Below are 22431 nucleotides of genomic sequence, written 5' to 3'. Positions count from 1 at the left end.
CTCGGCACTGGGTCTTCTCGGGCCACAAGACACTGTTGTCTTCTCTCCTCGAAGGCAACTCCCGACGGCTCCGATCCTCGTCCACCTCACGTCAACCCATCGCCGGCACCAACCCGGAGCCAATCAGCAAACGCCACGTCGAATCATTCGTTTATCTGAACTGGTTGGCGACGCTGCAAGTATAAATGGTCTGACAAAGAACAAATAGGTACAGTACTAAATCGCAATACGCTCTTTGTGCACGGTTACATACACGTCTCGCCTCGCCCGCTCCCGGGCCACAAAGATTACGGAGCCAGCCCGTCCTAATCTTGGTCAACAGGAGAGACACAGTCAAGCCATTAAGTGCGCCGCGCGCCTCCGCGGCCCATAAAGCTTCCGGCGGCCGCGCACGCCGCCGGGCCCGGGCCGGGGCGCGCCGCACCGAGCCAAACTCAACTCCGTAGGGATCGCACCAGGCGGCTGCCGCCGGTCCCCCGCCTCACAAGGCCTGACAGCGCTCACAAGGCTCGCCGCGCGCGCGCGCGCGAGCGCGTGTCCGCCCCTCTCAAACGTAAGCTCAAGCAACTGCTGACAGGAGCGACGCACACCCCAGTGGAATTCTTCAAAAATAACAATAACAAATTTGGTATACTTATGTTGTTACACAATACGGCATCTTGAATAGAATATAATTATCCTATGTACACACGGGTGGTGGGCGGCTGTGTGTTGGCACCTCTAGAGACGGGCGAGCGGGCTGGCCGTCGGGCCGGGCCGCCCGTGACGTCACCGCCCGGCGCCGCGCGGCCATCACGTGTGATCGGCGGCCGACTCGAACGTCAGACACGCGCTACTCGACGAGGCCGAGTCAAACGTCTCCGTCTGCAAGACAGAGGCGCGGTCATGACCTCGCGGCGCCGCCGGCCGGCCACAGGCACACGCGCTGACAGTCAGTCGGACGGGCGCGGCGCGCGCGCGTCGCCGGCGGCCGCTACGTCACCGGTACCTCGTGCGTCGACTCTTCCAGCGTGTCGGAGGCCGGCTCGCCGCTCTCCTGCGAACTCGTGTCGGGCCGCGACCGCGCACCTGCAACGCACGCCGCTGCGGTCACAGGCGGGCGGGGACACCAGCCGCCGCCGGCCCGGCCGCGGCCAGCCGGCAACAGTCGGCCACAAGCCGCCGATGCGGCAAACAGACGACCGCACGTCAGCCGAGCCGGCAGCGATGGCACACGCACACACGCGCGCGCCGCCGAGCGTGGTGTCGAAAGCACCGGCACTGATCGGCCGTCCAGACACTGCCAGAAGGACGAGCGCGCCACAAGCCAGCGCAGCCCTCCCGACCAGGGCACGCCGGCACCATCCATAAAACACACATCCCCGCCCAGAGCCCAGACGTCCCTCACTCAAGGGTACGTAGCAAACCTTCCTTGAACACGAGCTATAAAGCCCCCTCCCTCGCCGGCCGACACGCCCGTCGGTCGGCGCCACGTACTTTCGTCGTCGGTCTCGGGCGCGTCGGGCGCGGCCGGCTCGGCCGAGCTGGCGCTGGCCACGGAGACGAAGCTCTGCGGCCGGCTGTTGTCCTCGGGCACGGCCAGCGGCGCCGGCGCCGGCGCGGCCGCCAGCGTGCCGCCCTCCCGGTGCAGCTGGTGGATGCGCTCGTGCGAATAGCGCAGCTCCTTGCGCATCCGCTCGCGCTCTTCGTCCCGCTCGGTCATCACGCCCTGCGGCGACGGCGGACCCCGGTCAGATCAGGTCAGGTCAGGTCGGGCCAGGCGGCGGGCGCCGGCACACGGCAAGGGACTTCAGCCGGCCGGCCGGCGGCGCTACATTCATACTGACGTCACTGGTACTCCCCGGACCGATGCAAACAGGGCCGGTGAACGATGCCGAGGCGGGAGTCAGCCCGGATCTCTCAATCCAGAACTCAGCGCCTCGACTCATCATCACGTCACGGCGCGCTCCCGGTCGCCGCAGCGGCTGGCGGTGACTCCTTCGCCACACAACGCGCTCCGGCGCATCCCGTCCGACCGGGCGCCGGCGGCTCCGGTCCCGCCGCGGCCGGGTTGGTGGCCGCCTGCCAACGTCCCGAGCGCGGCGGGCATCAGCACACGAGTCACGCAGCCCATAAGCGCCAAACTCGCCGTCCGCTTATCGCCGCACCGACCCCAATCGCCGACGCATCGGCACGACGTTAATAGTCTATCAACCGCGGGCGCGGCGCCGCGGCCGGCTGACCCACTGCGTGAGCGGTCGGCTCCGGCGGCCGACGGCGCGGCGCCGTCCGCACCGGCCGGCGACGGCCCGGTCGGTCGCCGAGGCGCAGCGCGCCCACACCAACGACGACGCAAGCCCGCCGCCGACGCCACCGTCCGGCGGCACTCACCAGCAGGGTGGTGAGCGTGGCGCTCAGCTGGCTGTTGACCTGCAACAGCTGACTGAGCGCCGCCAGGTTGGCGCGGTCGGCGCGGCGCGGGCGCGGGCTGACCGGCCGCCGGCTGCCCTCGGCCGCCGCCGCTGCCGCCGTCGCCGGCTCCGGCGGGCCCGGTGTGCACGTGCTGCTCACGATGTCGCCCTCCGTCACCTTCAGCGTCTCGTTGATGATGGACATGTTGCGGTCCGCTGTAAAGAGGCGGAGCGGAGGCTGAGGCGCGGCACGAGGGCAGAGGTGGCACTGCACAGCGTAATAAAACGCCAGACGCCGGCGGCTGGGCGGGGCCGACACGTCTCACAGCCAGCGCGGCGGGGCTGGAGCGGCACGTGCACTGGCGTCAATGGAACACGTTACGCGTTACCAGTTTGCATCGTCAGCGCCTCATCTGCACCGATCTCAGCGATCGCAAATGAGCATGCCGCAGTCAGCGTCGCCAGCGCGGACCGCGGAGCCGGACTGCACGCCCCGGCTGTTCCGGCCGGTCGCACCGCCCGCGGCCGAAGGGGATGGGTCGAGCGCCACCGCCCGGTCACGGCCACCGACCCGTCCCACGACGCTGAGGCGCCGCCAGCGCCCCCTCCCCCCCCCCCCTCCCTCCCCTGGCCAGGGTTGGCGTCACAGCCGCACCGGCCGGCCAGGCCACCTACCACTGAGAATCGAATTGAGGATGAGCTCGCGCGCGTCCTTCTCGCCGCCGGCCTCGGCCGCCATCTCGGCGATGTGCTGGAAGTCGTCGCGCGGGATCTGCAGGATGTCGGCCACCAGCTGCTGCTTCTCGGCCAGCATCTGGCGCACCTGTTCGTCCTTGCGCCGCAGCCGCTCTGTCGGCGGGCGGCAGCGGCAGGTCAGACAGGCAGCACGCGCCGCTGGAGGCCAGCCACGAGCGAAACAGACACGGCACCAACACCTGCAGTCACGCGGGGGTGGGGTGAGGGAGGGGGGGGGGAGGTGGTGGAGAACAAAGACACGTGCAACAAACAGACCACTGGTCAGTCACATCCGGGTCAGGTCAGGGAGTCGACTCCTGGGCTCCAGCGGAACCACTCCCGTCACCCACCCGACTTCAGCTGACCTGTCCCTCTCCCCTCCTCCCGCCAGCCGACCGGCGCAGCCCCGCCGCACGGGCCAGCCGGCCGGCGGCGACCGCGCGTGCCGCCGCCGCTGGACGGACCGGCAGCCGGACACGATGCCGCCCGGTCCGGTGGCGGACGTGGCCGGGCCGACACGCCGCTTCCCGTGCATTCAGCGGCGGCCGGCAGACGGACGTGCCCGGCCGAGCCGCGCCAGCCGCCCGGCCGGTCGGTGACATCACGGTCCCGGCGGCTGGGCCATGTCAGTGGCGTTCGCGCTACGCCCCGTTCCACCCCCAACCCCGGACTCCGGGGGCGTCCCCGTCCCCAGCCCACCCCACCTCCGGACTCCACAGACGGCCGAGGTGACGGGCACCGCCGGCCGCTCGACGACTGGCTTTAGCGGTAGGCTTCCGACCGAACGGGGCCGGGCTGGTGGCTTAGCAGACACAAACCGGCGACACAGCACGTCGCGTTCCCGAGGGGGGGGGGGGGGTGGGGTAACGGGAACCCTCAGCAGGCCGCGGTCCGTGTCCACTAGTTGCCGAAAGCGATATGACAACGCCACCCCACGCGCGTACGCCGCCGGCTCCAGACGTCCACGGCGATTGACTTATTATTCTGGGCTTCTGAGCTGCCAGGAACGTCGCGACTGAATGCTCGATTCGAGGCCACCCGAGGGGTGTGTCTCCACGCGTCCAGGAAGCGGAGATGGGAGGGGGGGGGGGGCTGCAGCACACATTCGCCACGCGCTCACACGACAATAACTTACACCACGCGGGTACGGCCGCGAGACGGGCACGGCGGAACCGTTTCCCACGTGTGCAGTCACTGCCTGCTGCCCCCCGGGTACACACACGACACACACGCCATCACACGGTCTGAACGGCTGCACGGCGTGAGCGGCACATGGCGACAACGGGTACCGAGGGCGTTACGCAACGAGCAGAGACGGACAGCCAGACCATCACCGACAGGCGTGAGCGCGCAGACCTATACAGAAGATATCCTCGGGAATGAACAGCAAGGCAGGCCCTGTACCCGGTGCGGCGACCAGTGCAGTGATGGCGGCACAATGTTAGATCAGCATGCACCCGTTGTGCAGGGAAGAGTACGGGCAGCGGACGCTGGAGGCCCCAGGGAGGCAGCCCGGGCACCGGTGAGCACATGAGCAAGGGAACAGGAGAAGGCCAAACGGCAAGACCACCCTGTGACCACCCTGTGACCACAGACCACCCTGTGACCACTGCCTGGTGACCGAAGGCCGAGCAGATGCATGACGGGTGTACCGGGTGACGTGAGGAGGTCATGCCCCTATCATTATAGGGGCCGGACATGTGGGCGTAACCCACATGTCGTGTCGTCATGTGGGCGTCACGACCGGCCGGGGTAAAACATGGCCCACCTATCGGCATCAGGACGGACCAGCATAACTCACTTATGGGTATCCGGAGGGGCTGGGATGGCAAACCCACCTTTGGGCATACAACCCATCCATGGATATCAGAAAAGGCTGGGAACCAATCTATGGGTATCAGGAGGGGCTGGGGTAAGCACGACCCACCTATGGGTATCAGGGGGACTGAGGCAAGCATAACCCACCCATGGGCATCAGGAGAAGCTTAAGGTAAGCGTGACCCACCAATGGGTATCAGGAGGGGCTGGGGTAAGCGTGACCCACCTATGGGCGTGAGGACGGGCTCGGCCGACAGCACGACGCCCTGCGAGACGACCACCTCGGCCGGGTCAATGAGCTGGGTGCACTCGGCAATCTTCAGCATCTCCACCCGCTGCATGCGGCGCCGCTCGCCCGGCGAGCTCAGGCCGGCGCCGTCCGCTCCTGCTGCATGCGGCGGGCGCGGGGCGCCGTCAGCGGCGGCGCCGCCCGCGCCCGTCCCTCCCCCGCTCACGCGGCCGCCGCGCTCGTGTGCCCCGCTGGCCGGGCGTGTGTGCGCGTGGTGTGCTCATGCCCGGCGGGCCGACCAGCCGAGGTGGGTGCTGTGGTCTCGTGTTCGGGCACGCGCGGCCTCGATCGCGCGCCTTGGTCAGTGTAAGCGGTTTGCGCTCTGAAGAATGTTAGTGGTCGGGCGGTGACGTGCCGGCGGCACGAGTGTACAGAAAAAGGACCCGTGACCGGCAGCGGCGTGAGCGGGGGAGAGAGGTGGCCGGGCACCAATGCACGCCCCATTCGTGCTACCCACAGTGCAACATACTCCGACCTCGAAAGGTGCACACACCCCATTGCGGCTCTCAAAAAGAAAGTGAAGACATCAGGCAGGCCCGCGGCGCGGTGCTTGCAGCGATTCACAAGGCTGTCGGCAATGCATGCCGGCAGTGAGCCAGCCGCAAAACATGACGTCTCTACTGCTGACAACGTCCGGAAGACTGCCGCAACCCGCATTCACCGTCCCACGGCCAGACAGCATGCCGGGAGAGGGCGGCCCGAGCCGTCCGCGTCCGGCCGGCGCCCGCGTGCAGCCGTACCTGCCGCCGCCTTCGCCGTCAGCTGACTGCGCGGCACCGTCGGCGACTGGGCCGGCGAGGCGTCGGTGGAGGAGGCGGCGCCGGCCGACGCCGGCGAGAGCGACGCCTCGGCGCCGCCGGCCGCCGCCTCGGCCGGCTCGTCGTCGCGCGGTGCCGCCGCCGGCGCCTCGCTCGAGTCCTGCGCCTGCAGCAGCGTGTGCGCCGACTCGGTGCGCTTGTGGCCCTTGCCGTCACGGCCCTGGTACGCGTCGGCCGCCTCCTTGATGAGCCGGTACCACCTGCGGCAGGCGCACCCAGACACGGCCGTCAGCTCTGCGGCCGGACGCCGCGCGATCGCGTCAGGTCAGGTCAGGTCAGGTCAGGTCAGGTCAGGTCAGGTCAGGTCTCGGCCCACGCACACGGCGAGCGGATGGGGACACCGCTGTCGGATCACGTAATCACGCTGCACCACAGGCGCTAACGCACACACACACACACACACACGGACACAGACACAACGTCCTACACAGTACGCTCTTCTCACGCGCGCCTGACCAGCGCAGCCATGCCGCGCCACTGACGCGGCCGGCCGGCGCGGCGGAGGCGGACGGCGACACGCACGTGCCGCCCGCCCCACAATGGAGCCGGAGCGGCCCTACCTGGACGCGTGACCCTGGACGTCGGCGGCCGCCGCGCGGAACGTGTCCAGGTAGGAGTGCGACCGCTCCATGACCGCGCACACACGCCGTCGCCACGCAGGACACTCGCCGAGCGGAGCGAGCGCGGCCGCGACGGCAGGCCGGCGCCGCCCATTCACCGGCTGCCGCCGCCGCCGCCGGCGCTGGCCGCATCGGCAGCGACGCAGTGTCGGCAGGGGCCAGCGTCGCGGCCAAACCCGGCGGCACTTCGCCCTTCGCGATTCGGCCCGGCCGACCGGCTGACAGAGGCGGGTATTTATAACCGGCGCCAGGATTTGCCCGCGGACTATTTTTAGGGCGTGGAATCGCGCGCCTCAATACAAAACGTCTCATTCAGCACATTAAGGGCGCGCGGACGCGTCAAACGCGTCGCCGCCGGCCAGAAAGCCGGCACTGACCTCTGCGCGGCCCGTCCATCTGCGCCGCCAGCCGGAGTCGCGGTCGGGACTGCGGCCGGAGCCAGCGGACGGCGCGCGCGCCCGCCTGCCGCTACCGACCGGCCACAGCGGCAGAGCGCACTGCACGGAGACAGGGCACTGCCAGACCGCCGGCTGGCTGGCTGGCAGGCTGGCGCGGCCGACTCGCGCGGCTCGTCCGCATACCCCGGCGCGATGGAAACGCGACGCGACGCGCGTCGGCGCAATGGAAACGCGCGCCGCGCGTGCCGCCACCGGCCGGGCGTGGCGCGCCCGCCTCGTAGCTGCGCGGCGCCGTGGGCTGCGTCAGTGGCGGCAGCCGACCTGAGGACGACGTCGGCCGCCGCCCGACTGCACCGGCTCGGTGTGGTGACGGTGACGGCGAGGACCCGGCTGGCCGGCGGCTGCGGCGGCGGCGTGCACGCTCGTGGTGGTCCGCGGGCGCGTGAGAACGGCTGACCGTCGCTCCGCCCAACGCCAGATCATGCGCCGCGCCGCACCCAAATTAGAGAGCGGCGCCCGCCGTCCAAACCAATTTCTACCGGCCGCGAGCGACGGCGGCAGCCGCGCGCCGCACCAGGGCAAACGCCGACCGTCGGCGCGGCGCGGCGCGGCGCGGCGCGGCAACGGTCGGCAATGTCAAATCTGGGCCGCGGGTCGGGCCACCGCCACCGCGGCCACGGCGGCAGAGGTGTCGCCGCCGCCGCCACCGGGTCACGGCAGCCGCCGACCCGACCGGAGAGAGCGCCGCCGCCGCCGGCATTAGCATGTGAATGGCGGCGAGCGCGCGCCGCGCCGGCCACCGGAGCCGGGCACCCGCCGGGCCGCGCCTGCTCACGGCCGGGCGGCGACTAATGAGTCACCGGGCCGGGCGCTCACGTAATCCCCGCCGGCCGCGGCCGGTCTGTGACGGCGAGCGGGCCGGCAGCGCGCCCCTTCCCGCTGGCAACGGCTGGACAACGCCGGCTGCGCTGCGCTCCGGTCCCAGCGGTGCGGGCGGCGGAACTGGCGCAACGCGAGCTCAGCCAGGCTGGTCAGCTCGCCAGAGGTGACACGATGTGGTTATCGAACAGAATACCGGCTTGGCGGCCCGGTGTGTAACCGCAGCGCGGCCGCAGTACATTACTGATGCTCGGGAAACTTCCGACACGGCTGGCTGGCTGACGGGTGGGACAACACATCAGCGCCGACTAACATGGCCCGACACCAAGCGAAGATTTGTTTGAAGCAGCAACCAAATTAAGCCGTTAAGTTATGTTTTTACCGCAGGAAACAGCGCTGAATGAAGTCATCAAGCGTGTTGAACATCACGCAACGCTGATAAGAAAAACCGGCCTGTCAGCGAGGCGCGGCATTTGATCCTGCGCGCGGCAAGAGTTGCAGCCGGCCTTCCTGCCGCCGACAGCGCCGGCTCCCAGCGCGCCGCTCGGCGAGCGGGGCCTCCGTCGGCCGGCAGCGGGGAGAGAGCTCACGCGCTTCAGAGCCGCGCCGCCCAACACGGACACACCGTCCGACAGCCAGCCGCGCGCATGGTCTCCCCGACAAGTCTCTCTTATCTGACGGCAATCGCCTTTAAATCACCCCGGGCCTGGCAGCCCCTGGGCAAGCCTGTCTGCTTTAACTTTGTTTTCCACTGTTCAAGTTGCACGGCGTGCGACGTAGCGGAGCCCTCTGAGGAGAGCTACCGACTGTTCTATAAACGCCCCGGGGCCCCCGCGTCAGCTGCGAAGCCAACCAGGATTTCCCGCAACTGCGCTACTTCGTCTCTTAACCCCGAACGGGAGTCCTGTCACACAAAAATAGGCCATCTTCACCACCGGGCATTCCTCTCACGAAGGAGCCAGGTGACTCACGCTTCCGACGCGTACGCCTTCAGGATGCAGTTGTTTACCTCCGCGGTCGTTCTGCGCTGTTCTCGGCCACACAGAGGCCGACGCTGGCGATGACTGCGCATCGTTCGCGCGCAGTCTGAGCCAGACAGACAGACAAATGACGCCGCCAGGGAGTAGCCATGCAGCCGACCGGCGATTTTCCTGGCCCAGGTGGAATCGCGTTTGTTTACAGAGCCCCCGGCACGAACTGCGCGCAACACACTGGCAGCTGCTGAGAACCAGTCGCCAGATTCACGGACCGCCAGCCGGTCCGGTGCGCCTGTGACACATGTGTACCTCACGTGGCGTGCGCTCTCCGTCGCCCGCCCATCAGCTCTTGTAATGCCCACCGGTCACCGGCGGCGACACCGGTCGCCAGTGACGGCGACCAAGAGCCGAGCCGACCGGCCGAGGTCGCCTCAGGCTCGGCCGTCGGCGCCGGCAGCCGCCCGGCCCAGTCCAGTCCGCTCCGCTCCGCTCCGACAGGAAACGGGAGGCCGATTGTCTCCGGCCAGGCATGGCCCCGGCCGCCCGCCGTGCCGCCAGCACGGCCCACCCAGCACGTCGGGCACGTCCAGGGCGCGCGCGCCGGAGCCGCCGGGGCAAGGGCCGTGCATGCGCCGTCGACGGCGGCGCCTGCAGCTGCCGATCGGACGGCGAGTCGGGCCCGGGCGGTGCCGCGGCCGGACCGAGGACGGCGCCGGACAGCCGCCGTCGCGTCACCGAGACGCCGCCGCTCTCGCCGGCAGCCACGCACCAGAGCCACGCCCAGCGCCGCCTTTCCCCGCGTTGTCATTGTGCCCCGATCGGTGGAAAGCCGGGCGGCCGGCACGCACACACCGCCGCGGACGCGCCGCCGCCTGGCTCGACGGCGGTGGCGAGCGGGAAGGCAGGCGGCGCGTCGGCGCGTGACGAGCGGGCCGCCATCTGCGCCGCCGTCACGCGCCGCGCCGCCGGTCCGACGGCCGACACGGGCCCTCTGTCTGCCGGCCGCCCGCTGACGGGCCGCCGTCAGCCCGCACGCCACGGCGCGTCGGCCGTGATGGGCAGTGACGCACACCGCCGGCCACAAGGGCGCTGCTTCAGACAGGAATAGATGGTTTTAAAGCATGCCGCAAACACAGCAGGTGGATTTCTGACCGGACTTCGTGCCGCGCAGGATAGTTTAGCAAACGCTGGATAGGCCCTGGCATAAAGAAACCCGTACGAAATAATACGCAGAGGAAAGGGGGGGGGGGGGGGGAGGCAGACTGCGCCCGGCCAGCGTCGCGTCGCGTTCGGTGGAGCCGGGCCCGGTGCGGGAGCGGTCGTGACAAGGCGAGGCTGAGCGGTGCGGCCGCCCGCCGGCCCGGGACCGGGCCGGACCGGTCCCGGCCGGCCGAATCCGTCTCGCCACACGCAGCCGAACCGCGGGCGGTCGGCGGCGGCGGCCCTCGCGCCGGGAAAACCTGGCGGCCCGGCTGAATGGTGCGGCCTGTACTAACGCGGCGGCGGCGACGGACAGCGGCACACCAGGCCGTGGGAGACACGTGGCGTCGGCCGACTGGACAGGCCCGTGTCCGGCTCTGCTCGTGGTGGAGATGCGGAGAGTACGGGCGATCCAAGCCGTCCCTGCCCCCGGCACCGCATCCCAGCCGGCGGACGCTGTGCTCCAGGTCACGTCAGCAGGTCACCCGCCTCCGCCGACCGGAGATTATCCGCTGTGTCCGTACGGAGCCGCTGCCGCCGCGAGCACTGGAGCGGCCAGAGCAGGACGTGGACCGGCCGGCGGCGCGGCGGAACCGGCCGCTATCCGTGCATGGACCGGCGCTGGGCCTGACCGACTCCCCGGGCGGCGTCTGGCCCATCAGTGCCGGCCGGCTGGGGACCGGCCTGCAGATGGAGCGCCAGATGAGAGACGGCGGCCGGCCGGCGCAGGGGCGTGCCGCCGCCGACACACGCTCGACGGCCATATACAGCTCGCGCTGACGCCAGAGGGGCCGCCGCCCGGCCCGCCGGTCGCGTGGGCGGCACCCCACAGACGCCGCTGTCCATCCGCCTGCCATCCCCGCTGCCACTCAAAAGCGCGGAGGCAAAAACGTCCCGCCGCCGTCCGCCACCGCGGCGCCCACAGACCTGGTGACGATGCTGCCGCGGCGCTCCACCTTGGCGGCGCGCCGGCCCGTCTTGTCGCGATCGAGCGTGCGCGTCTTCTCGTCTTCAAGCTTGAACGCGGCGCGGCTGGGCGGCGGCCGCTGGTCCAGCTTCTCCTGGCTGAGGCTGCCGCGCCGCTCGCGGAAGCGCTCGCGGTCGAAGAGGCGCCAGCGCGCGTCGCGCAGGCGGTCGAGCATCTCGGTGCTGCCGCGGCGTCCGGCGGCCGCCTCCAGCGCCAGGCGATCGGCGAAGCTGCCGCGCCGCTCCACGGCCACCTTCTCCAGCGAGAGCGACGAGCGACGCGCCTCGCCCAGGCCCCACATGGTCCGGTTCATCGCCGCGCCACGCCGCGCGCCGCTCACCGCACGTCCGTCCCGCGCCGGGCCGCCGCGCCGCACTGGCGCCCGGCGCCGGTCGCCCGCCGCCGCGCCGCCGCCGCCGCCCGCCACTGACCCGACCTGGCCGGTAAACAGGCGGCGGCAGGCGGCGGCGGATGTCGGGGCCGACGCGGACTCACACAGGCCGTCGCCGGTGCGGCGTACACAAACGGACGGCCCGCAGCGACCCGGCGCCGCCGTCTGTCGCTCCGGCACCGCCGGCGGTGCCAGCGCGCAGTCGGACCGTCCGGCGGCCGCCGCAGCCGGCTGTCCCTCACAGCCGGGAGCGGGGCGGGTGACGCCCGACCACCGTACCCCTCACGACCGGGAGCGGGGCGGGTGACGCCCGGCCACCGTACCCCTCACGGCCGGGAGCGGGGCGGGTGACGCCCGAACACCGTACCCCTCACGACCGGGAGCGGGGCGGGTGACGCCCGGCCACCGTACCCCTCACAGCCGGGAGCGGGGCGGGTGACGCCCGAACACCGTACCCCTCACGACCGGGAGCGGGGCGGGTGACGCCCGGCCACCGTACCCCTCACGGCCGGGAGCGGGGCAGGTGACGCCCGGCCACCGTGCCCCTCACGGCCGGGAGCGGGACGGGTGACGCCCGACCGCCGTATCCCTCACGGCCGGGAGCGGGACGGGTGACGCCCGGCCACCGCGTCCGCCGTCAGTCCATCCGAGGGCGATCGGCGACACTTTCACCGGGGAAAGAACTGGTTCGAAGCGAAGCCGGTCGGGACGGCACCGCTCCCCTGCACCTGTCCGTCGGCAGGGCGGCGGACGCGGCTGACCTCGCGTCGGGCCGAGACGCGGCAGGGAGCGGCCTCAGAGTGCGGCGCTCCCCGTCCGCCGGCGCTGCAGGCCACTGACACACGCCGGGCGGCGGTGGGGGCGGCCCACACGCGCCGCTCCCGCCAACCCCCGCTGCGGGTCAGAGCCGAGCCCTGGGCCGCACCCCGGCCCACAGTCGCCCGTGTGGCCCCGGTGGCGGCAGCCGGCGCAGCAGCGCGCTCCGCTCGCGGCCGCGGCCTCATAGGTCACCGCCGACACATCTGGGCCAGCGCGGCCCGCAGAACGCCCTTCCGGCGCCGGCGGCACCGAGCGACCCGACACGGCATGCCGCATGAGTAACGACCACATCTCATGCACTGGCATCCGCTGACACCCGCCGCAGAATGGCACCGATCTCGATTATTTGCACTGCATTGATTACAATACCGACTTAGCGTGCGACCAAAGCTCATCGGATCAGCGACGGTCGCGTCGTCCGATGCTCAGCGAACACCAGACGGCACAAGCTTGTCAGTTCCCAGAACGGTACAGAAAGCAATCCATATCTGAATAACCCAGCCTGCAACAACCGGTTGTTGACGGGAAATGCCAACAAACAACCCTCGCCGGGCCAGGCGAGCGCGGGGAGCTTCAAGAGCGTCCCGATCGATTATCGTCGGTAGAGAAGCGGATTATGTAATATGCCCAGCTCGGCCCCGGCCCGGGCCGGCGGGTGGCGTCCCCGGCCGTGCCGTGCCGTGCCGTGCCGTGCCGTGCCGTGCCGCGCCGCACCCGAGGCGGCGCCGAGCCAGACCACGTCAGAGGGGGCCGTCAGTGGCGCGCGACGCCCGGCCGTCGGCCGTGCCGACGGACACCGCGCAGAGTCCGCCCGGCCGCCAACACCCAGGAGTCATCGCTCGCCCTGCCGTCCCTCCTCGGAGCCAGGCGTGGCCTGCTAGAGTCGTGACTCGGGTTCCCGCGTCCCCGGGGAGTCGTGACTCAGCCTCGGGCGCCTCCCGTCGCTACCGGCACAAACAGCGGGAGCTGAGCGCCGCCGGCTCACAAACACAACCCGGAGATCTGACGCTTTTTGTGCGCATTGCCAGGGGATCTAGGCCACGCGAGAGTGGCCGCATCACTCAGCGCCCGCTCGTCCGACAACTGTGAAGAACGCACTGTTTGCGCTGGCGGCGGCCGACGCCGTCCTCCGGCGCCGGTGCCGGCGCGCTCCGAGAAGGCCCGCTCCCGGCCGGGCCTTCCTCACCGGCGGGAGCCTCGCAGGATCGACGCGGCCAGCGGCAGCGCGAGACTGACGCACGTCGCCTCGACGCACGTGTCCAACGCCGCTCAGAGGCTTGCGTCAGCCCGGGGATGGCAGCTGTCAAGCGTGATGGTTCAGGGGCGACAACGCGGGCGCAGGAAGCGCCGACGGCACGCGATGGCGCGGGACGGCAAGGCCGTGCACGAAGTGACGGCAGTCGGCTGACAGTTTTGGCCAGGAGCACAACATTCAACCCACGCTGCGGTCCGCGATAGGCGGGTGCACGTGTTCACGCCGTCGCGCTCCTCGGAAAACACGCAAAGCCAATTACAATCCGGATTTTGGACGGCCCCCGGCCTGGGTGGCTGCAGACAATGCTGAAAGCACCTGGGACTAAGTAACGCAACCTGAACTTGCAACGTGTTGAAGCGGAACGTGGCCGACCCGCCAAGCGGCGCGCCTGCCACGGGTCCAGGCGGGCGACTGGGGCGAGTCAGACTCCTCCCACTGAGTCATAGCCCGCCCGTCCGAGTCACCCGGTTCCGCGGACGCTGGCGGCACACGCCTCCCCCCGGCGGAGCCGCGCACCATCTGCGGACACCTGCGCCGCCTGCCGGCCGTCACCAACAGGTCGCGGCGCAGCTGCAGTAGGTCAGCGGAAAGGGGCGGCGCGCGCGCCGACGGCGATTTGAACAGCTCGTTTCCCGGGCCGGGCGCCGACCGACTGACCGGCTGCCAGCGCAGGACGCCGGCGGCGGCACGAGCGGGCCGCCGCCGGCCGAGGCTGGCGGGCTGGAGCGCCGGCTGCCGCGCTCGCCCGGCCCACCCCGCCGGCCCGCTCCGTGGACACCCGTGTCGCGCTGAGAGCCGCCTCAAGCACCTGGCACCCGTCTCGGTGACGGCGGCCCGCCGCGCCAGGACATCGCGTGACAAAGCCGTCACACAGCACTTCTACGAAAGCCTCGGCTCTGGAGAGCGGGGGACATCGGCGTGGGCACTGCTATTCCGAGATTCCAGGGCGACTCGCTGCCAAATGCCGACGCGTATCTGTGACGCCCGTTGTCCGTGACAATTTACTACCGTGCCAGCACTCTGGCCATGACTCACCGCAATACAACAGATATTCATCGCTTTCAGAAACTACAATCGTCCGTGTCAAAAAGACGCATTGGCGAGCGGACGCAAGCTGGTTATCAAACGGCGATACAGCTCAATCGACAATGGCTGGCCGCAGCGAATTGCGCGCTCGGATCAAAGGTTCAGCGATTTGCAACCCCGTGCAGCGATGCCAAGAGTTGGCCCCAGTCTTGCGCTAATGAACACTGAATGCCAGCGGCCATACCGACAGCTCGCTTTCGTGCATAATTCATCATCTCCAAAAATCAACACCACGATCACGCGCAGCCATAATTGGCCGCTGCCGTCCCGCGCCAGCCTTTCACCTCTCAGTCCTGTCCGGTCAGGGCCTGAGCACAGGCGCCGCAAGGGACACTTCCTCCGTCTGTCCCAACGAGGCCGCGGGCGTCAGCGGGCCACCTGCACCGCCCCCGCCCGTGAGCGCGGCCGGGGCGCGCGCATCGCCGCCGACGGCCGGCCGCTGCTCGCCGCCGCACGGCTATTCGAAGCCAGCAAGAATCGCGTTTCCACATATCTGGCGGGCATGGCCAACGAAAACAGGGGTCGACCCGGGGGGTGGGCGGGTGGGTGGGCGAGCGGCCGTGCCGGCGGCGCGGCGTGCTCGTAACGCGCCCAATCAAATAAGCCGCCGGCGGCCGTTGTTTGTTTTCAGGCGGCGCCGACGGCCGGTCGGCGACGACACGTCGGGCGCGCGCGCGCACCGCCAGCGACGCCGCGCGCCCTGTCGACCGGCCTCGCCGCTCGCCACCCTGTCCCGCATTGTCGCGGCAGTCACCACGCCCGGGGCCAGACACTCAGGCTGTCCCCGACAGACTCGGCGCGTCGCAGGCCGGTCCGCGCGCCGCCGACGCCCCGATGATGGGGCGGTGACGCCGCCGGGGCGTCCCGAGCGTCCGCAGGTGACGAGCGTCACACGCCGCTCCCTCGGGCCAAGGGCGCCGAGACGAACGGCCGCTTTCTGGTCATCTGTCAACGCCGCTGATTGTGACTGAAACAGCGGACGCCTGCCGCACCAGACCGACACGCGCCCTCCAAATGGGCTTGCACCCGGCATAAAAACGCGCGTGGTGGGTGGATGCCACGCACTGGTCCGGGCATATACGACGTGCGAGACGGCACCAAAAACTGCACGCGGCCGGCCGGTTCTTCGGCGACGGGAGCCCGACGCGTCTTTTTGTATGAGCTTCTTATCCGCCAGCTGACCATTGCCGGCAGGGAACGGGTCATCACCTGGGCCGGCAGGCCGGCGAGTAACGGACACGGGCACACGCCGGAGCCGTGTCCCAGTGCAGGTCACCAGTCTGGCCACACAACCCGGACACAACGGGGCCTGCCGAGTCCGGTTAGGGACGCGAGGCCGCAAGACCCCACGACCAACAGGCCCTATGAAGACCCGCCAGGGGCAGGGGCGTGCGTACGTAACAGTCACGGGGCACGTGCCCGCTTACCAAATTTATGGCATTTGCTGATTTGTTAACAGATATGCTGATATTTCCTGATATGCTGATATGTTAAACTAAATACCAACAGGTAAAATCTCCGGGTACACCCGTAAAAATAAGATACGAGCACATGCCATGTTTTGTCACCCCACCTAGGTTTTCAGCGGCAATTTTTCAGTTGTGCTTGCCCCCTGTGTAACCTCGCACACGTCCCAAGTCAGGAGGGACCAGCGAAGGCGGCAGACGTGGACCGGGGAGCGACGGGCGTACCGCGAGAGTCGCCCGTCAGCGCGGAGGGGTGTCGGGCGGCGAAGAGCGGCGAGGACCGGCCAGGCTTGCTCGCGGCCGGCGTCCGCCCACCAGACGTGTCGATCCCGGTCCGGCGGTGCCGACTCGGCCGCCGGGCCCGGCCGGCCGCTGCTCAAGTGGCACAGCCTGCTCCCTCCACCGGCGCCGCAGTGACCTTTCACCGCCGGCCGACCCATACGGCCGGCCGGCCAGGCGGCGCGCTGAATAGAAATCAGCCGCATCGGACCATCATCGGTCGGCCGCTGGCGCCGCCTGCCAAACTCATCTGCCAATTTTCGGTCGGCGGGCGCGCGGCATACAGGCCAGGCGTACGGCGAGCGCGGCCGGGCGCCCGGTGTTGCAACGCGGCGCTCGCGCCGCCGGCGGGGACGCGGACGCGCCACTCCCGCCGGCCGAGCCGTACTTGGTACGCGTCCGCGGCGGTGACGCCAGCTCAGTGCTGACGTCACCCGCTAACGACGTCACGTTCGCCGGCACGAGATCACGGAGGCCGGCCAGACGTCGCGCGAGGTGAGTATTTTTTCACCGAAGGCTCAGCGGCTTCTCGCGACGCCTCTCCAGCCGGTGCTGGGGACGGGGGACCGGTCCGAGCCGCGGCCAGCCAGGCAAACACGCCGGGCCCGCGCCGCACGCCGCCCACATCGACACGCGTCACTCGCAGAACTCCGCCCGCCCGGCCCGGCCGAGTCGGCTCTCCGATTCTGCCGGCCGCGCCGGCCGGCAAAAGTCGAGCTGATAGCTCCACTGGGTTGTTGACCCGTCCCTCTCCACGGACGGCGACGTCCTCACGACAAGCTCGAGTTTCGTGCGATAACATCAGTCTTATAATCAGACGACCATTAGACGTAACATTGACAGATCAGCTTGCAGAGCTGTTAACACCCAGGCCGCCGGACAGGTAACTTTGCAACATGAGCCCCAGGGGAGGTAGCAGCGGTCGAATAACGTGGTCTGTCCTTCCGCGACTCGCACGAACGCTTGCACCGCGGGACCGTACACCCAAATAACACATTCCTTGTGTCTAATACACCGGCTTGGAGCATCTGCCGGTGTTGTCGCACGGGCTCCGTCATGTCAAACCCGGCTCCGTTCCACGCAAAGCCAACATCGAACCCTCTCCGCGCTGCAGTTTCTCTGCTAGAGCCGGCGACGACGTTCTAGTCGGCTGGGTGAAGGCGCTGGGCCTTCCGCTTCCGCGTGAAATCGATACGCTCCCGCGTCCCCACACAGCCGGACCCGCACGCAGTCAACAGCACAACAGGCTGCCTGGGCGGGCGTGGCCGCCGGGCGGCGGCGGCCGGCCGTCCAGGTGGCGCTACTCACGTGTCGCGCTCGCTGGAGCTGCCGAACAGCAGCTCGTAGATCTGCGGTCCCACGTTCAGGTTGTGCAGGATGAAGAAGGCGCGTTTCTCTGCAACAAGAGCGGGTGTGAGCGGCAGCCGGCCGGCGGCGACGTCAGCGCACCCTGCCGCGGCTGCTGACGGTCGGAACGGCTACAACCCTCGGAGCCGGGACGCGACTCGGTCGCAGCGGGGCGCCGGGGGCGGTGACTCCGCATCCCACAGACACGGGTCGAGGGTCGGCCGGCCGGGAGCGGCCGCCGTCTGCAGACGGTGGGCGCCGGCCATCCGAGCTCAGCTCACCGGCCGCCGCCGCAGACTCGGTGCCGCCACCCCACCCGCGTCGCTCCCGGTTATCGCTGGCCCGCCCACCATATCGAAGCCGTCCAGAAACGCTAGCAATCAATACACTCCCGGCGGCGCTGGAGGGCCGGCGCGCGGCGTGACGACCTTCGCGCGGCGCTCGACCGCCGGATCGTGAGATGACTGGAGACTGCCCAACAGCCCCGCGTCGTGCCGGAGAGAATGGCACCCAATCCACCAGTGTCGCGGATCTGGCCAGACTGTCACGCTCAAGGGGCCCACGTACGACCTCAATCTACGTTACCGCCGAAGGGAAGCGTAGCCCCCACCCCCGATCCGGGCGTCCCCGGATAACCTGGAACCCGGCCTCCTGGCCAGGCGACCCTTCCCAGAATGATCCCGAGCGGCTCCCAGAAGGCTGACAGCACCTCGGCACGCTATGCAAATGCCTTGACTCACAAAATGCCGAACAGCGAGACGAACGCCCCCGCGGGCTCGGCGCCACTCAACGACCTGCTGGCGGATAGCTGCCGGATTCCTGCAGCTCCGCTCGGTCACGGCGCTTCCGGCGGGCGACTGGCGGCCGCGATTCCCGCAGCTCGAGCCGCCGGCGGCTGCCGCGCGGATACGATTGGACCACTTCAAGCCGGCGGACGGCGAACTTCCCGCCACAGACCCATTCGCCGCGCCCCGTCGGCCGCGCGCGAGGGACGGCCCGGGCGGTTGGGGGCGGGGCCGCTGACCTGTCAGGCGCGGCCCGGCGGCCCGGCCGGGGTGACCCGGCCCACGCCCGCTCGATGGCGCTCAGTGGGCTCCGGCCGACCGTGAAGCTCGCCCACACCCCAGAAGCCGTGCAGGCCCGGTCCCAAACGGTCACCGCAAGCGGGGCTGCATCCGGCACCAGGTCGGATCCAGCCGGGTGAGGTCTTCTCCACACCAGGGTATGCTCCGACCTCTGCAGCCACTCCTCCCCCGAAACGTTGGCAGCAACGTTCGCTTGTAGCGGCAGGCCAGAGCGCACAAGGGTCCAGTAGTCACAGTGCGACCGGCACCCGCAGTCACAAACAGCGGGCACGGCACGCAGCTCGGCGTGCGCCGAGGACGAGAGGGGCGGCGTCGCCTCGCGGCAGCTGGGCTTCCGTCCGCACCACTCACCTGTGGCCATCGGACGGACCAGGATGTTCTCGTTCTTCACGATGGGGCTGATCTCGCGGCCGGTGACGGTGTGGAACTTGAGGACGTACTTGTCGTCCTGCTTCTGCAGCAGCACGATGAACTCCTCCAGCAGGATCATGTGCAGCTCCACGTGCTTGCCCTTGTTGCTGAACTTCCACATCACGGCGCCCTCGTGGATCATCCGGTACTTGGTGAGATCAAGTCGCTGAAAGGAGCAGCACCCAGCGCTGAGATACCCACAAGCACGATATCATCCAGGCATCTATCAAGTTTAATGTCATAGCGGCCTCGCCTCATCCGAATCCCATTTGACGTTACCAACTACTGCACAACACCAGCAATGCATCCCAGATGCCCGTTCGGGCTCGCTAAATTCCCAGATTACCCGGACTTCACCACACGTGACTGGCAGTGGCCCAGCCTACGGCACCAGCGGCATGGTTGGCGATTGCCAGACCTGGTCACGGTACCCCGCTCGCCACCCAAACACACCCACCCGAAACAAACAGCGCTCGGCTCACGTCAGAAAAGGCCCAGCGTCACACTGTCTGCATGTCCGCCCCGCTCCCTGACGCGCCTGCTCGGAGACAGTCGACCCGACGCCGCCGCGCACCTCGAGCCGGCGGCCCGTGGCAGGGCGCCGCCGGCCGCGCCGCTCGCTCCCGGCGGCGCAGCGTCAGCGACGCCGCACGGCTTGGCGGGCTCGGGTCGCGCGCGCCGGCAAGGAATGTGTCATATTGAGGAGCGCGGCGCGGCGGCTCGGTCGGCGCACGGCAGATGAGACGGCCCGGACGAACGCGGCCGTTCGTCAAGCCGACGCCCCGTAACGGCAGAACATCCGGCGCCCGGTCACCCCAGCCCGGGATGCCTGGCCGTCCCAGATCCGCCGCTACCCACCACCCGCCGGCACCAGGTGACACCACCACCACCGCCCACCGCCCGCCCAACGCCCTGCCGCCAGCTACTCACGCCGTTGAACTCGTTGACGATGGGGTTGTCGACCCGGGTGAAGCCGTTCTGTTCGAGCTTGTTCTGGATCTCGACGAGGCGCTCGTGGCGCTCAGTCTCGCCTTTCACCTGCGGGCGCGGCTCGGTGTCAGCGGCGTCGGCCCCCAGAGTGCGCCGACACCCGACACCGCACCGCTGTTCGGCTCACACACGGCCGGCCGGCCGGGGGCGGACCGCGCGGCGCCCCGCCCCGAGGCGAGTCCGGCCGGCGGACCGGACAGCAACGGCCACCGTCGGCGAAGTGGACGCTTCCATTCTCGTTTTGAACACAGCTGAGCCTCGTCATCCCACATCTCATCTCGGCGTCAATGCCAAATTATCAATATCACATGTCACCAAAGCTACGGTTCACATTAACGCTGTAACGTCGGCTTCTTAAGCGTGATACCCTAAACTTCTAACGTGTCACCCGGCGGCTGCGACCACTAGCACACAAAGGACACTCGGCCCCCTGCAGCCTCTGCCTCTGCCCACCTTATTGACGTGCTCCAGGATGGCCTTGCTCTTCTCGCAGGCGCGCAGCACGAGCGCGTGGTCCTCGGAGCCGCGCACCGTGTACTTGGCCAGGTTGGTCAGCAGCAGCGGGTACTTGGTGAGCCGCTGCATGGCCGTCGGCAGGATGTCCTTGAGCTGGAGCCGGCGGCACACCGGGTCGCTCTCGGCCTCGGACAGGAACGCCGCCAGCCGCTGGTCGCGCTTCTGCAGCGACTTCAGCTTGTCGAGCGCGATCGACTGGCAGCGGCAGAAGGCGGCCGCCGCCGTCTTGAAGCTCTCGCCCGACTCGCCTTCGAACTGGACGGGACGGGGGCGGCGCGCGGTCAGCAGGCGGGTCATGGTGAGGCGGCCAGCGTGGCGCACGCGCCGGCCGGCAGGGGCCGCCTCCGGCCGCTACCGGCCACCGATCGGCAAGGCTTGATGACAGAACGGTCCGATTACGCGGGCAAGGCACACACAGACAGTTGGTTAACATACCATCGCATGGGTGGGGTCTAATGACAATGCGACAGGGCCTTCGCGTGGATTGCATGCCATCCAAATTCGGCGTCAACGAAGTTGTCCATACCGTTCGGAAGCAACGCTCCGGACACCCAAAAGCTATAAAAAGACGCAGGCTTCAGTACAGAACTTTTGCCGACACTTACCATACTGATGAGGATATCGCCCACTTTTTCCATCATGGGATCCTCTTTTTGTCGCTTTTTCATTGCTGAGTTGAACCTTGAATGAATCTCCAACAATTCTTCGAGGTTACCTGATGACAAACAGTAAGTCAATATCCCGCTGACACCGCCCGGGGGAACGGGAAACGGGGAGCCGACAGCAGAACAAAAGCTGGCGGTACTGGGAAGACCACGACCACGACCACGACCACGAAGACCACGACTCGGCCACGACTCTCAAACAGCTGAGCAGCTCTCACCGAACAGCAGATTGATGTCGTTGGGCTGCAAGATGTTCAGGTTGATCATCGGGCGGTTGAACAGGTGAACCAGCACCTTCAGGTTCCGAACGTGCGTTCTCTCTGTGTGAAACAGCTCTGGAAAATGCCACAATGTCATCAGTACAGAAACACCTAGTGTACACCAACGGTTCCATCCGAACACATTATCAACTGCCGGAACGGGTGAATACGGACTGGCTTTCTGGCGCTGGCCACTGCGGCTGCCGGCTAAACGTCACGTCTGAGCAGCAAGTCACGAACACAGTTACTGCCCGACGCGCACATTTCTCGGCGCCATCCATTCCGTGATCCCGGCTGCGTCCCGTGACCGCGGCCGGGGCCGGTGCCGGGGCCGGCGCGCGCGCTCGGCGGCCGCGGCGCGTCACAAAGAACGCGGCCGGCCTCCAGCTGATGGGGCGCGGCCGGTGCGGCGATCGATGGCCACCGGTGCGGCGCCGGACGGCCCCACTCACGCGGGCCGCACATCTCGCATGCATTGATCGGACCGCAGTCAGTCCCCGCCCCCGCCCGGGCCCGCCGCCCCACCTGACGCCGACACGGCCGGCACACAGTCCGGCCCGGCGGCCGGCGGGGCCCGCGGGAGCGCGACGATCCGCCCGGATACACCGCCACACCGCGGCCGCCGCCCCCGCGCGACACGGCCGCATCATGAGACGGCCCAATGCCGCTTGCAAAGGTCAACAGCATACTTCTCGCCGAGCAAAGCGTGGCCGCAGATGTCTTCACGGAAGAACCAGCCATACTGCGCGCCAAGCCAGAGCATCCATTGG

General features: G+C 68.8%; 2 protein-coding genes across 2 annotated transcripts in view; both read right to left on the bottom strand.

Moving 5' to 3' along the window:
- Positions 1-138: 138 nt before the first annotated feature.
- Positions 139-6001, bottom strand: LOC119094012 (uncharacterized). Its single transcript, XM_037217064.1, has 7 exons — positions 5973-6001; positions 5170-5331; positions 3066-3239; positions 2371-2606; positions 1477-1708; positions 989-1068; positions 139-864 (listed from the first exon to the last, which is right to left on the bottom strand). The coding sequence occupies exons 2-7, from the start codon at positions 5282-5284 to the stop codon at positions 793-795; spliced, it is 909 nt and encodes a 302-aa protein (XP_037072959.1). The 5' UTR covers positions 5285-5331; positions 5973-6001; the 3' UTR covers positions 139-792.
- Positions 6002-6069: 68 nt separating this feature from the next.
- Positions 6070-22431, bottom strand: part of LOC119094011 (rho guanine nucleotide exchange factor 11) — a gene marked incomplete at its 3' end in the record, with an annotated part of 83938 nt that continues 67576 nt past the window's right edge. The window contains exons 17-23 of the mRNA XM_037217062.1: positions 21620-21736; positions 21342-21451; positions 20674-20991; positions 20161-20268; positions 19171-19396; positions 17696-17783; positions 6070-6250 (exon numbers count right to left, since the gene is read on the bottom strand). Of these exons, the coding sequence (XP_037072957.1) occupies positions 6070-6250; positions 17696-17783; positions 19171-19396; positions 20161-20268; positions 20674-20991; positions 21342-21451; positions 21620-21736 (1148 nt within the window). The remainder of the gene's footprint in view (positions 6251-17695; positions 17784-19170; positions 19397-20160; positions 20269-20673; positions 20992-21341; positions 21452-21619; positions 21737-22431) is intronic.

This window comes from Pollicipes pollicipes, unplaced genomic scaffold (genome assembly GCF_011947565.3).
Source record: "Pollicipes pollicipes isolate AB1234 unplaced genomic scaffold, Ppol_2.1 Scaffold_4002;HRSCAF=4701_pilon_pilon_pilon, whole genome shotgun sequence".
Lineage (NCBI taxonomy): Eukaryota > Metazoa > Arthropoda > Thecostraca > Pollicipedomorpha > Pollicipedidae > Pollicipes > Pollicipes pollicipes.
The sequence above is the reverse complement of the archived record's forward strand: the minus strand, read 5'-3'. Positions and strand labels throughout refer to the sequence as shown.